Here is a 16,066-nt window from a genome sequence, read left to right on the forward strand (position 1 = left end):
ATGCAGATGGAAGACAGTTGTTTGATTTTAAACAATTGATGTATATTCATTTTATTATTAAAAACCTATGTCTGTTGTCCAAACAAAAATATGGGTCATTATCAACTACATCCTCTTATTCTGAAGTTCTATTATTGAAATATCTCATCAATCTGTTTAGAAATAATGCTCCCATGATAAATCACCAAGACATTTCATCCAGTATTATGAATAATATTTCTACTCAGATCCAATTGGAGGGAGAATGGCCTGAAATGGGGTGAGGAAAATAACATTTTATTCCCATATCATTTATTTAACCATGTGCATAATATGTGGAAAATTCTTCACCTCTCTATGCTCATACTGCTTAATAGAAATGGAGACAACACCCATCTCCATTCCAGGTGTGATACCTAAAGGAACATTGAAACTTAGTAAATGTTGGGTTTCCCTGGCATTTTCAAAATAAGAATCCTATCACTATGGAAAAAGTTAGTCTAATGGATAATAAAATTTCAAATGGCATTGCACTCTGGAGTGCTGTGAATCTTAAATGTGCTTTAGCCCTCCTCACAGTGTTTGCTTATGCCCCTCTATTTGTTTTTTTCTTTGTCAATCATGATAATCTCAGACATGATCTTGGAATGTAAAAAAAAATGCTGCAGGTGTTGTCCAGTGGAATACAGGCCAGTATTTCCATGACATAGACAAAAATGTGCCAACATAACTTGCCTCTGGTTCTACAAGACATTCCTAAAAGGTATGAAATGGCAGGCAGAAAAAAGCAGAGTGTGTTGAAGACACAGTGATTATGGACATTTTTATGACCCAGGGAATGATCTCTTCAATGTTTAAAACAGATTTTTACTTTTTATGCCTCTGTGCCTTTGTGTAGGTTTTGTGGAATCAAAAATGAAAGAGGATTAATCATTCCTCTTCAAATACACAGCATTTACTTGCAGAAGGATAGAAATAAAAGGGCCCATTATAAAAAAAATGCTGACTTTGGGTCAGAGGATATTTTAGTTGTTATGTTTCCCCTCTTACAGTTTCCACCACCTCCCTGAAGCCCTCTCACCTATGTATCCATCCATGAATCACTCCACAGAGGAGGTTAGAGCTCTCAGGGACCAACCATTTCCCACCCAGCATTTCTCACCCAGCATCTGAGCACTCCTGTGCTGGCACCAAGCCCTCAATGCTTGAGTCTTTGGGGGACATTCCAGGTCCAAACTACACAAACTCCCAGCATGTGTTCACACCCAAGGTTCACCAGCAGACGTTCACATGCAAGGTCAACCCACATGCGTTCACATCTAAGGTCCACACAACTACACACTGTTTCTCAGTTTTCAAAATCTCACTTGAAATTCCCCATTTATCCCTCCCACAAATAATGAACCATCAATCTGCTGTTAAACATCTTGATATATAAAATACAATAAGATACAAAAATAGTGTTACTAATAATGCAGTATTTACATATTTATTTGCTTCATCTTATTGCATTCTCCTAATTACTTATCAAATGGAAGCCAAAAGCCTTGATATTATACTGTTCTACTGTGGAGCTGCCTTAGGGTACTTTTAATGTCCTCATTCCTCAGGCTGTAGGTGAAGGGGTTCAGCATGGGGGTGACCACACTGTACATCACTGAAGACATCACATCTTTCTTGGGGGAGGATGATTCAGCTGAACCAAGGTACACTCCAATTCCTGTTCCATAAAATAAGCAAACAACTGACAGGTGAGACCCACAAATGGAGAAGGCCTTGTACTTCCCACCCAAGGATGGGATCCTCAGAATGGAGGAAGCTATTTTATAGTAAGATAAAAGGATTCCTGAGACTGGGAAAAAAAACCATAGATGGCACCAATAAAATACTTGATTAGACCAAAGAAACTGTCAGAACAGGAAAGACTCAGAACTTGAGCAGGGTCACAGAAGAAATTAGAAATCTCCACCTCTGTGAAGCTGGTAAAATCTAATGCAATCAGAATGTGAATCTGGGATACAAAATAGCTAAACAACAAAGACATAAAAACTAAGAAGCCACAGAGGCATGGATTCATGATGACTAAGTAGTGCATGGGGTGACAGATGGCCACAAAACGGTCATAGGCCATCACAGTCAGAAGCATACCATCCATACATCCATAAATGATAAAAAAGGACATCTGTGACAGGCCACCCACATAGGAGATGGCTCTACTGTGAGTTATAATGTTCACAATCATTCTTGGGACTGTGGTGGAAATGAAAAATATGTCAATCAAGGACAGGTTGGAGAGGAAGAAGTACATGGGGGTGTGGAGGTGGGACTCAGAGCTGACTGCCAGGATGATGAGCAGATTCCCAAGAATAGTAACCAGGTACATGAACAGGAACAGGCCAAAGAGGATTGGTTGCTGGTCTGGATCCTCTGAGAATCTCAAGAGTTGGAATTCTAAGATGGCTGTTACATTTAGTGCATCTATAATGCTGGGACACCTTTGACAGAAAACAGGGTGGGAAAAAGGAAACACATGAGCAGCATTCATCACTACATAGGTACATTTAACTGAATCCCTTATCATTAGAGCATTCAGACTGAGATCTGTACACCTTCACCAGCCTTTCACAATCTGACCAAATCCTCTTGGAACTTTCTCAGTACTGTTCTATGTATCATTTATCCCTTCTGTGCATACACATTTTTTTGCCATACTAGAAAGCAAACCCAGGGTCTCACACTAGGTAAACACTCTACTAAACTGTATATCCATCCACTTTTATTTCACTTTGAGACAGACAGGGTCTCCCTAAAGTTGCCTAGACTGGCCTTGAAATAGATCTCTTTCCTCAGCAAGCCTAGTAGTGGGTATTACAGTCATGAATCTCTGCACCCAAACTACATACCTGATTTAGAGTCAATCAAATGAACAATGTTAGAAAACCAAGAACACTCCACATAGCAAGATAATGACCACAGTAAAATGCAGTGTACTCTCCAGAAAACAAAAATAGTATAAGAAACATTGCTTCCTCTTTGAGAAAAAAAACACACTTTATTAAAGGCAATTAAGAGGCAGTCTATTATACGTTACCATATACTAAGACAATTGTACAAATCCCTTTTATGAAGAATATTTATAAACACCCCATAAGAGCTAGAACTGCATGATCTGAATATTAAATTAAAGATGAAAATTCATAATCAGAACACATTCCTAGGGACCAGTTTTCTTCTGGGATTTTATCACTTCTAGGTTTTCTTATTTGCCTCCATGGATTTATGACCTTGGTCATACACTGTTTATCTTTTGAAAAGCAATCAATATGTTTCTCTTATCCTTGCTCTAGATAGACTCAAATATTAAGAAATATGGTTTGATATCTGTACATAATCATTGATGTCATAGACCAAAATCATAGCATTAGTGAACATGGTGCCTGTCAGTGATTTAAAAATAATGAAATATTAGAAAACAATTTGGAATTTTTTAAATTTTATACAAGTTTATTTATATTAGCCCCATACCTGTCTGGTGAGGAAAAACCATCCCTTGCAGGATTTTTTAAATGATTTTATTAGTGTCTAATATTTATACATAACAGCTGAGTTTGTTTTATTTTTTTTAAACTGGGGATTGAACTCAGGGGCACTCAACCACTGAGCCATACCCCCAGCCCTGTTTTGTATTTAATTTAGAGACAGGGTCTCACTGAGTTGCCTAGCACCTAGCCCTTGCTGAGACTGACTTTGAACTCACAATACTCCTGCCTTGGCCTCCCAAGCCTCTGGATTACAGGCATGTTCCACCATGCCTGGCAATTAAGTTGACTATGACATCATCATGCATGCACAGAATTTAATTTGCTCTTGGGTTTTTCATAGAATAATCTACGATAACATGCTCCCATCCAGCACTATTTTTCTGATCATAATCACTCTCATTACACCAGTTATATGCCCCCCAAATCCAGTTTCAGTTCCAACCTTTTTTGATTATCATATAAGTATTAACATCAGGGGCTGGGGTTGTGGCTCCGTGGTAGAGTGCTTGCCTAGCATGTGTGAGCTACTGAGTTAGATCCTCAGCACCACATATAAGTAAATAAATAAAGTCCATTGACAACTAAAAAATCTAAAAAAAAAAACTTTTAAAACTTTCACATCAATCTCTATGGTATATGAATTATAATTAGTTCTGCTCTGTGAAGAAAACTCAGGATTATGATTTTTGTCAGGTCTCACTATGATTTAATTGAGATAAGAGGCAAAAGAGAAAAGCACATGGACCATTGTGAACACACAGGAACAGATTCTTCATACGGACAAAGCAATAAAAAAGACCTAATTTGCATCATTGTTGTAAGAAAATTTTAAATAAAATATATTGCTTAACTAGTGGCTTTCAATTTTGTGTATCAACATATTTACCTATGTAAATGTTAAAATATTCAGATAGCCTGGTGTCACCCCAAACTCAATTTCATGAGAATATCTGACTGTCTTAAATTATAACTGGCATTAAGATTTACGATACAGTGCAGTCTCATTACCTGTTATTACATGAATGAAATAGAATATCAATTTGAAAATATAAATATTTGGTAATAATTGTTTCACAACTAAAATTATATCAAGATTTGAATTATTATCTTTTAAATTTGAGCTCTTGGTATCTCTACATGATTCCTTTCTTCTGCATAGCTCTCCTCCAAACACAGCTACTATCATGAATTTGGTGGACAGATGCTGCTGTCAATGTTTCCATAACAATTGATTTATTTATTCATAAACAGTTTTCTCAGAAACATCCAAAAGGCAAATAAGTTCATCTAAGGAGTGCACAGCACAACTTCTCTTGTCCCTGAAATGTACTACTGGACATCAACATGTGCTTTTTAGTCTCCCTGTGAAGTACAAATACCTGTCTCCAAAGCTTTAAGTGATGTACAGCATGACCTAAGAGAGAGACATCATGTAACTTTTAAGTTTATTATTATAATACTACTTTCAAAATTGTTATGTCTAGCTGGGTGCAGTAGCACATGCCTGTAATCCCAGCGAGTTGGGAGGCTAAAGTAGGAGGATGAAGAGTTCAGAGCCAGCCTCAGCAAAAGCGAGGTGCTAAGCAACTCAGTGAGACCCTGTCTCTAAATAAAATACAAAATAGGGCTAGGGATGTGGCTCAGTGGTTGAGTGCCCCTGAGTTCAATACCTAGTACCCCCCCAAAAAAATTTTTGTTATGTCTATTTCACACAAGTGAAAATTATAATGTGTGTGTGGTGAATAGTTTTTTGACATCCACTATGGATGAATGTTAATATTATTATTAATCACCTATATCTATTGTCCCAGGAAAAAAATTCATCATCATGTATACCCACTGTTTTCCTAATATGCACTATCAAAATTACCCCTGAGACCCAGCTAAGAACAATTCATCTGAAGTATCTACTCCAGAAAATTTATATTGTATTGGGAGTATTATCTACATTTGACTCTAGTAAAAGAGAAAATAGCCTGCACTAGGAGTTACTAATACACATTCTTGGCATGTATATTGACCTGCTACATAAGCAATACCTCTCTGTGCTCGTACTACTTAATGGAAATAGGAAGAATAACACTCGTGGTCACACCATGTATAGCTTGCAATATACATGTTTGCATCTTAATAAATACTTGACCATTGTGGGGTTTTTCTTAAGAAATCACTAAGAAAACAGTCAGTTCTCTGTTTACCTACTCGCTATCTGCTGGTGAACACTATTGTCAAAGGACACTGGAACGATGGAATGATGTGGAAGTCTAACATGTGTCTCAGCCCAAGAAAGGAGGTTTCCTGGCACTCCCATTAGTACCTAGTTTGCTTTTCTTATGCCTATGAAAATCTCTGTTGTTGTTTAAAAAATAACTGAATGTTTTAGATGCTGTGAAGCATGAGTATAGGGCCCATGGGCCCATGACAACAGCAAAAACAAGAGTTGTTACTCATATCTCTTGTTCTATGGCACGTTCCTAAGAAGCTGAAAGCACAGACAGGAAAGCCTCAAGTGTGTTGAAGACACCCAGATAATGGCCAGGATCTGTGAACAAAGGAAGTTCTATCCAGTGTTTAACATTTTTTTTATTTTTTATGTCCTTTATACCAAATATGTTAAAGGCTCTGGGGAATCAGAAATAAGACAATCCTCTCCAAACATACAGCACATAAGGACACAATTAAAATACCACATTACAGGAAAAGGCTGACTAACTTCAGGTCATAAGACATTTTATTTGAAGGAGTATGTAGATTAACCTTGCTATATTGCCATATTAATAATAACCAGCCAACTTGTATTTTCCCCTGTTTTATACATTCATCCCATATTAATCACATAGGGAATACCCATTTTCTTTTTAATCTCTACTTAATACATCTGTATCAACTAGAAATCTATTTGAATGACAATGTTGATTTTCAGAGATACTAACAACCTGCAGTACGTTCAAGAAACACTAAGTTGGAGCCAACAGCAGCAGTCAAAATGAAACTGTTAAACTCTGAGTCTGATGTGCTAATTTTTTTTTCATTATTTTACAACATTAAGAATATTTGAACATAATCCAGAGGCTGAACTGCAGGCACATAACAAATACATTAATAACTCTTTTCAGTTTCCTACATAGTAATGAAATAGAGATGTGACACTATGTCCACTTTTCAAATTGAATGCTCTATTTATAAGAACAGGAGGATATGGACAGCTGCAAGGACATCCTTGAGTGGGGGAAGGAGGGAGGTCTATGTAGAATTATTGTGTGCCCTCTTTGTTTTGGATCTCAGTCATCTCATCCATTCTACCTGAATTTGTGCAGCAGATGTCACACATTATTGTATCCCTAGAACTAACAGAAATTCCAAAATGGGAGCAATAGTAAAGTCCCATCCTGAAGTACAAGAAAGAGAAATGCATGGTTGGCTTGAGAGGGGACAATCTGTCAGCATTGTTGAGTCCAGACACCCTGTGTCTCAAATCTACAGCTCAAGTCAAACATGGCTTCAGTTATTCTACCCAACCTAAACACCTAGCACAAATTTACATAAACAGCTGTGCTCCTTTGGTCTTTGTAAAAATAATGTAGTACTTATACCTTGGGAAGAACTTTGCAGATAAATTCAAACAATCTACATGGATCACATAGCTCAGCACTTGGCACTCAAAATTCTCCAATAAAGATTCATGAGGCTATGGATACTATCGCAGTGCTTAGGATACAGTCGAAAAGGGTGCATTTTTTTTTTTTTTTGCTATGGTGGATAACAGGCTGTGGAAAGCAGAGTGTGGGAGGAAAGATTTCTCTTGCAAAAATCACATATGCAAACTCAGAGTACTCATAAGTAAAATTTTGCACATTATTCTTCTCCAATACAATTACCTAGATATTTTTACTTTCCTGATGAAGAGAAAACAATGCTTTGGGTAGTCCCTCCTCCATCCTTCAGTTCCTACATTGATGATTTGCCCTGTGTCTCTGGTGGGTCATGATGAAGGACTGTGGTTCCAACACTCCTCCCTCCTTGGTAGTAAATGACCTGCTCAGGCTTCAGGATTGATATCAGTGCAGCCTCCTGATCCAAACCATGGAAGGAAGAGACATAGGTACGGCATACATTAGACTGGAGCCATTGAGCTGAGGGACTAGAGGCACAAGCTGACATTGACTTTTATAGGACCTTGGAGACTCAATGCTCAAAGCTCATAATTAGTTAAATTGGCCCACACTAAGGACTTCCTCATATTAATGGTGGAGGAAGAGGAGGAGAAAATGTCAAAAAGTGTTTGTAGTCCTTTCACTACTGAAAAATAATCTTCTGGGTATAATTAATTTCTTTAATTTCTTTTTAGGGATGAATTTTGCCTTTATTTACATTTTATTACAGTAAAATCAGTATTTGGGAAAAAATGCAATTTCTTCGCTGCCAAGTGCACATTTATAGGCATTGATTACACTGAAATTGTAGTAAACTATCATATCATCACCATCCATCTCCAGAAAATTTTCACGTTTGCAAATGGAGGATTTGTTTCCATTTTAAAAACTCCCCAAAACACCCTCCTCAGCAGTGGCTACCCCAGTGTCCTATGATTCCTGACAAGAAATTAAAGCCATGGAACTATAAAAATAATGTTACCAAGGAGGCTAAATGGAGAGGACTAGGCATTTAGCTTTGCAACATTTTACAATATATATTCCAATTGGATGCCACAGGTCCTGTGAAGCCTCCCTAGGACACTTTTAATGTCCCTGATCCTTATACCATAGATGAAGGGATTCAGCAGAGGAGTACATCATTGAAGTAACCACAACCTTTTAAGAAGAAAATGATATAGCTGGTCTGAGGTTCACTTCTATGCATGTTTTGAAAATAAGCAGACAACTGACAGATAAGATCCACAGGTAGACAAGGCTTTATACTTTCCACCTGTGGGTGGATTCTCAGAATAGCAGAAATAATTTTACATTAAGAAACAGGATTCCTGAGATGGGGGAGCCATAAACATGAACAATAAGATACTTTACAATATTCTTAGAAAAGGTGTCAGAACAGGTAAGATAAAGCAGCTGAAACTAGAAAATTTCACGCCCTTGAATTCAGTAAATTGTAAGACAACCAAATTTTCAGCTAATAATCCAAAAGGCTAACCAAAAAGACATAAAAATTAATAAACCACAGAGGCCACAGCTCATAATGACTGGGTAATGCAGGATGACAGAAAGCCAAAAAGCTGTCGTAGGCCAACACAGTCAGAAGCAGATCAACTATGTACCCAATAATGATAAAAAGAGATCTGTGTCAAGAAGTGCACATAGGCGATGAGTCTTATTTTGGATGGTGGAGATTTAAAATGCATGCTAATGACACTTTGGAGAGAAATAAATATATGAAGGAGTGCAGGGGGAATCAGATTTGATGGCCAGGAGGATGAGCAGGTTCCCAAACAACCCAACCAGGAATATGGACAGGAACAGCCCAAAGAGGGTGGGCTGTAGTTCTGGATCCTTTGAGAGTCCCAGGAGATGTAACTTTGAGACACATGTTAGATCCTATGCTTCTATATTGCTTATATACCTTCTAAATAGAAAAGAGGACAAGAAGAAGGAAGCATGCAGGCCCAAACACTGTATTTTATTTTATTATTATTTTTTTTTTGTATTGGCTGATGGACAGCTTGTCTTTATTTTGTTTGTTTATTTTTATGTGGTGCCAAGGATGGAGCCCAGTACCTCACAAATGCTAGGCAAGTGCTCTGCCACTGAGCTACAACCCCAGATCTCTGTGTATATTTTTAATAAAAATATTTATGATTAAAGTATTCAGGCTGAGGTCCATACACCCTCAGTAATATTTCACAGTTGTAAGCAACCCAATGATCTTGGGATTATTTCATTATTATTTGATGTATCATTCACCTCCTTACACACACCTACACTTTTAATGTCCCTGATCCTTAGACCATAGATGAAGGGATTCAGCAGAGGAGTACATCATTGAAGTAACCACAACCTTTTAAGAAGAAAATGATATAGAGGATAATTAGAGGAAGAGAATGCTTGATGCCTGTGTTCAAAGTATCCAAAGCATGGAGAGCACCCTATCTTTTATACTCCTATATCCTCTCTAATCTCATTTTTTTCTATTTTTTTCATAAATCCTTTCTATTTTCTGGAGCAATATTCTCCAATCTGAAATCACTGTTTTTTCTAGAAGCCCATTTTTCTTTCCCTCAACCCCAACATGGGCCTCCCTGCTTCTTTCTTGCCTTTCAGTTCTCTTAAGCAAGTCATCCACAAACCACACATTAAATAGTAGAAGCCCAAGGAATGACCTCTGTTGTTCAGTTTGGGATGGCATTGTGGGGTTCTTGTTTTGAAACACAAGTCTTCAGTCATGTGATTTTAATTGTGGCATTTTTTCTGTGGCATTTGGAGAATGGATTATGAAATTTAGCATGTTGGTGTCCTCCAGTTTGGCTAGCCAAAGTGTAATGTTTGACCTGAGGAGGAGGAAACAACATTTCTAATGGACCTTCCACTATTCAATGTCTACCTCAGGATTCACCAGTGTATGGTGCATCTTTGCTGGGTTATAACCAAAGAAAACAGATCTAATGCCCCTCTCCTGCTTGGAGCCCATTAAGTGCCTCCTCAGTCCCTAAGATTGCTATCAATTCAGTCTCAAATAGGAGCTTCCTGATGCAGAACCATGGAAGGAAGAAACATGATTTGGAGTCCAGTGGATCAAATAGATCAAGCTGAAGGGCTACAGGCTGATAATTGACATTCGTATGACCTTGGTTCAATGCAAAAAGCTCATAATTAGACAAATTGATCCATGTTATCTAAATCCTGAAGGATTTCAGTATTTCAATATTGAGTATTGTGATGCCTCCAGCTCTAATCTGCTTTGGTTATTCTGCATCTGAGTTGCATTGGCTATTCTGAGTCTCTTGTTCTTCCACACAGATTATAGAACTGTTATTTCCAGTTATTCTCAGAACTATATTTTGATGAGTATTGCATTGACTCCTGTAGGTTGCTTGGTAATGTGTCAATTTTAACAATATTAAATTTTCCTAACTCTGAACATGGGAGGGCTTTCCATTTTCTGGTGTCTTCTCTCTTACTTTTTCCAGCCTTCCATACTTTTCTTTGAGGAGGTCTTTCATCTCTTTGGTTAAATTAATTCTGAAGATCTTTTGAGGCTATTGTGAATGGAATTGTTTTCCTGATTTCTTTCTCAACGTATTCATTATTGATATGTAAGAAAGCAACTGGCTTTTGTGTGCTGATGTTGTATACTGTAAAATTGCTCAATATGTTTATAAGCTCAAGAAGCCATTGGTGCAGTTTTTAGGATCTTCTAAGAATAGGATTATATCTTCAGCAAATAGACAATTAGACTTCTTCCACATGATTTATGTTTCTTTATTCTTCCTTCACAAATTCAAGAACAAGGCAAAAATGTACACTTCCATCACCTCTATTCAATACCATCCTTGAGACATTTGTTAGAGAAATTAGGCAAGAAAAATAAACTGTGGTAAATTTAAATCTCAAAACCATTACAGTTTTTACCATTTTCAAGTACACAGCACAACAGCCTTAATTACATTGACATTGTGGTCAACCTATCATCATCATCTATCTCCAGAAATTTTTCACCACCTCAAAGTGATATTTTGTTCCCATTTTGAAAACTCCCCAGACCTGCTTTACAAATAGTAGTTACAACCATTCTTATATGAAATGTGATGAGAAATTAAAGTCATTAATGTTTTGAAGAAGATGAGTTTGAAAGGACTAGATGTCTGACTTCACTACATTTTCCAAAATACCCTGCTGTTGGACACCAAACGTCCTGGGTTTAGACAGTCCTGCTGTGCAGCCTCCTCAGAGCACTTTTAATGTTCCTGTTCCTCAGGCTGTAGATGAAGGGATTCAACATGGGGGTGACCACAGTGTACATCACTGAAGCCACCACAACTTTTCTGGGAGAATGTGACACAGCTGATCCAAGGTACACTCCAAAGCCTGTCCCATAAAACAAGCAAACAACTGCCAGGTGAGAGCCACAGGTGGAGAAGGCTTTGTACCTCCCCCCTGAGGATGGGATCCTCAGAATGGAGGAAATTATTTTATAGTATGAGAAAAGGATCCCTGAGATGGGGAAAATGCCATATATGGCACCAAGAAAATACTTGAGGATGTTATTAAAGAAGGTGTCAGGACAGGCAAGGTTAAGAAGTTGAGAAGGGTCACAGAAGAAATTAGAAATTTCTACACTTTTGAAGTTAGTAAATTGTAATATGATCAAATTGTGCAGTTGGGAGTCCAAAAGACTAACCAAAAAAGACACAAGAACTAAGAAGCCACAGAGTTGAGGGTTCATGATGACTAAGTAATGCAGAGGGTGATAGATGGCCACATATCGGTCATAGGCCATCACAGTGAGAAGCATATAATCCATACATGCAAAAATGGCAAAAAGAGACATCTGTGTCAGGCAGCCCACATAGGAGATGACTCTGCTGTGTGTTTGAATGTCCACAATCATCTTTGGGACTGTGGTAGAGATTACACAGATGTCAGCCAAGGACAGGTTGGAAAGGAAGAGGTACATGGGGGTGTGGAGGTGGGAGTCAGACCTGACAGCCAGAATGATGAGCAGGTTCCCAAGCACTGTGACCAGGTACATGAACAGGAACAGTCCAAAGAAAGGGGCTGCAGGTATGGGTCCTCTGAGAGGCTAATGAGTTGGAATTCAGAGATATGTGTTCTATGTTGTGCTTCTGTGTTGTTTGGACACCTTTCAAAAAAGAAAAGAGGTTGAGGAAAAGGGGACACAGTAATAAGTACCTAATACACTTGAATTCATGTATTTGCAAGTGAAATATTCTCACTTGAAGTCCACACAACTTCAACAATAACTATCAGTAGTGAAAAAATCCAACTCCCTGAAACACTCTCTTTGTTGCTTTATGTGTTATTCAACCCTTCTTTCTATATGCACTTACAGACTTTGAAGAGAACTTTAAGCAGAATGTTAGATGTATAGGAGCAGTAGACAGAACAGTACATGAGCACAATAAAATGCAGTCTACTCTTTCTGGAAAAAAATACAGAATAAGTAATAGCCTTCCTCATTAGGAAAGCATCACTTTCATACAAGGAAGTTAAGAAGCAACCTAACATACCTTATTTTCTTGTGGACCTTGAGACAAATTCTCTTGTCCTATAATATTTGAAACAGTGTGTGAGGACTCACTGAATTAAGGTAATTAGCAGAAGACATTTTTACAAGCCTGTTGTTATCTGGGGTTTTCATCTGTCTTTGATTTTCTGATTTTCTTCCTTTGTGGATTTAAGTTTTTCCTTTAAAATTATGTAAAATCCAACAGGTAAATGGAAAAGAAAATGAGGCATATATACACTGTAGAGTTTCACTCATCCATTAAGAAGGATGAAATTGTGGTATTTGGTGGTCAATGGGTGCAACCAGAGAACATCATGCCAAGTGAAATAAATTAGACTCAGAAAGTCAGGAGTCAAATATTTTCTCTCATATGTAGAAGCTACAATAAAATTTTTAAAAAAGAGGCAGGGCTGGAATCCCATGAAAATAGAAGAGATATGAATGAAGTTAAGTGTTTGAGGGGGAGAGAGGAGGCATGGGAAATGGGAGGAATGTTGGAGTTAAATTGACCAAACTATCCTAGTACATTTATGAATATACCACAGTGAATTTCACCATTGTCTACATTTTGTAACACCCTAATTTTTAAAACTATAATAAACAGGAAAAAGAACAGTGGGAAGGGAATAGGAGGAGAGAGGAGGGGAAAGTACTGTAGACGAATTGGAGCACACTGTATTTCATGCTTGTATAATTATGTCAAAATTAACCCCAATACTATATATAACTATAATATACTAATAAAAATTTTAGAAAATAAAAAGCTATTTAATTATTATTTCTCATCTTTTTGCTATTGTTTTAAAGTCCAGTATTGCACAAAAGTGTTACCTTATTTAACTCTTCTTCTCAATGCTTTTAATATGATCCATTATTTAACATGTAGAGGTATATTTCAGTTGTCACTTTCCACTTTATTCCTCACATTTTTTTTTAATTTTTTTGAACAACTATTAGCATATGTTGTTTCCATGACAATAAATCATGGCCAGAAATGGAAAAAAATCATGTAAAATAAATCAAGTACCCTTGGCTTCGTTGGACTTTAAATATTGATAACTATCATTAAATGCACATAATCAATGTTATCTAAGACATTGGCAAAAGCAATGAGTTCCTGATAATTCAGAAAATAATAAGAAAAAATCAACAAATGGACTGTTTCAAATTAAAAAGTTTCTACATAGCAAAGGAACCAATAGAGTGAAGAGATAGCCTATAGAATGGGAGAAACATTTTATGGGCTACTCTTCCAAAAGGGATTAACATACATACTATATAAAGAACTCAAAAAACTTAATATCAAAAACAGAAACAACCCAATAAATAAATTGACAAATGAAATGTACACATACTTCTCAATGGAAAAAGTATGTATAGCCAACAATTACATGAAAAAATAATGTTCAACACCTTTACCCATGAGAGAAATATAAATCACAACTACACTAAGATTTCATCTCATCCCAGTCAGAATAGTTATCACCAAAACTACCAAAAAAATGCTGACTAGTACATGAGGATAAAAGTAACCCCTGTACACAGTTTTGGGAATGTAAATTAGTTCCGCTACTATGGAAATCAGTATGGAATTTCCTCAAAAAACTAAAAATAGAAATACCATGTAATCCATCTATAAGATTTGGGGCATATGACCAAAGAAATTAAAGTCAGCATACTATAAAGACACTTGCATATCCATATATATCATGGCACAACTCATAATATCCAATTTATGGGATGAGCCTAAGGTCCTATCAACAGATGACAGGATTAAGAAAATGTGGCATATATACAGAATAAAGTATTATTCAGCCATTAAAAAGAAAAAACTCATGTTATTTTCAGGAAAATGGATGAAAATGTAGATCATAATGTTAAGTGAAATAAGCCAGACTCAGAAAGGCAAGGGGTACATGTTTTCCCTCCTATGTGGAACAAATGGTGGGGAACATATGAAAGTAGCAGAGTGATCATTAGAGAAAAGGGAGAGGGAGGAGTGTAAGGAAGGTTAATGAGGAGGTGGGTATGATCAAAGTATGTTATTTGCATAAATAAACCTAAAAAAGAATATGTATATATGCCACAATGAAGCCATTTATTCTACATAATTAAATGTACTAATAAAAAGAAAAAAGAATGTATGCCTAAAAAAAGAGAATATTTAATTTTTTAAATTATTTTTGTTTGTTTTTGGTGGACACAATATCTTTATTTTATATTTATGTGGTGCTGAGGATTCAAGCCAGCGCCCCATGCATGCCAGGCGAGTGCGCTACCGCTTGAGCCACATCCCCAGCCCCTAATATTACTATTGATTCACCCTTCTCTTTCCCCAGGTCCAATACAAGCTTCAAAACAAAAAAAATGGAAAATATTACACATAGCAACAAAAACAGCATGGTACTGACATAAAAACAGACACATATTATTCTGTGAATAATACACACCTCTTTATTAAAGTTCAAAAATTTAGCAACATTTTTTTCATACTTAATATTTTATACTGATTTGATAACAGTGTGGGAAATTTGAATTCTGGACATCTCTGCATGATTACACACTTCTACACACCTGTCCTCCAAAGGCAACCACTGTCATGGAATTGATAGGTAGATTTTCCCGTCAGTGTTTCCAAGTCACTATTGATTTATGTATTAATGGGTACAGTAAAAATAATCTACCATATGATTTACTTGATCTAGCTGTTTCACTTCTTTATTCAAAGGAAGGAAAATAAACCCAAAAAAGAAGAAACCATCATACCAAATATATACCCTCATGCACATGTTTATTGCAGCACAACTCTCAATAGCTAAGATACAGAATTACTCTAGGTGTCCATTAACAGATGAAAACATGGTACATATATCCACAGTGTAATATTATTCTACCATAAAAAAGAATAAAATCCAGTCATTTGAAGCAGAGTGGATGGAATGGAGGACATTATGCTAAGTGAAAGAAGCCAGACAGAGAAAGACAAAATACCACATGTTCTCCATCTTATGTGGAAGCTTAAAAAAGTCAACCTGGAATTATAATAGTGATTACTAGACATTGAGAAAATTGAGAGGGTTGGGGTAAGGGTGATTAGAATTGATTAGTTGATTAGTGCACACTGTATGCCTGTAAGGAAATATCATACTGAATCCCATTAATGTGTACAATTATTTTGCATTAATTAAAATTTATTTCTTAAAAACTTACCTAAGAAGTACCTAAAGCTCATCTAAGTAATCTACTACACAAAATCTATTGCCCCTGAAATATACTAGTTTACATCAACATGTGGTGATGTAAGCACATACATCAACTTCAAATGCTTTAACAGGTACATGCCATTA

General features: G+C 36.7%; 1 protein-coding gene and 1 pseudogene across 1 annotated transcript; both read right to left on the reverse strand.

Annotated features, from left to right (window-relative positions):
* Window positions 1-1,532: 1,532 nt before the first annotated feature.
* On the reverse strand, window positions 1,533-2,362 carry LOC124102103 (olfactory receptor 7E178-like; annotated as a pseudogene).
* Window positions 2,363-11,390: 9,028 nt separating this feature from the next.
* On the reverse strand, window positions 11,391-12,376 carry LOC124102111 (olfactory receptor 7E24-like). Its single transcript, XM_046458345.1, has one exon. It carries the CDS (start codon window positions 12,219-12,221, stop codon window positions 11,391-11,393), a length of 831 nt encoding a protein of 276 aa, XP_046314301.1. The 5' UTR covers window positions 12,222-12,376.
* Window positions 12,377-16,066: the final 3,690 nt, after the last annotated feature.

Source organism: Marmota monax, unplaced genomic scaffold, assembly GCF_021218885.2.
Source record: "Marmota monax isolate L192 unplaced genomic scaffold, Marmota_monax_Labrador192_F-V1.1 WCK01_AAM20220418_F8-fsc00730, whole genome shotgun sequence".
Taxonomy (NCBI): domain Eukaryota; kingdom Metazoa; phylum Chordata; class Mammalia; order Rodentia; family Sciuridae; genus Marmota; species Marmota monax.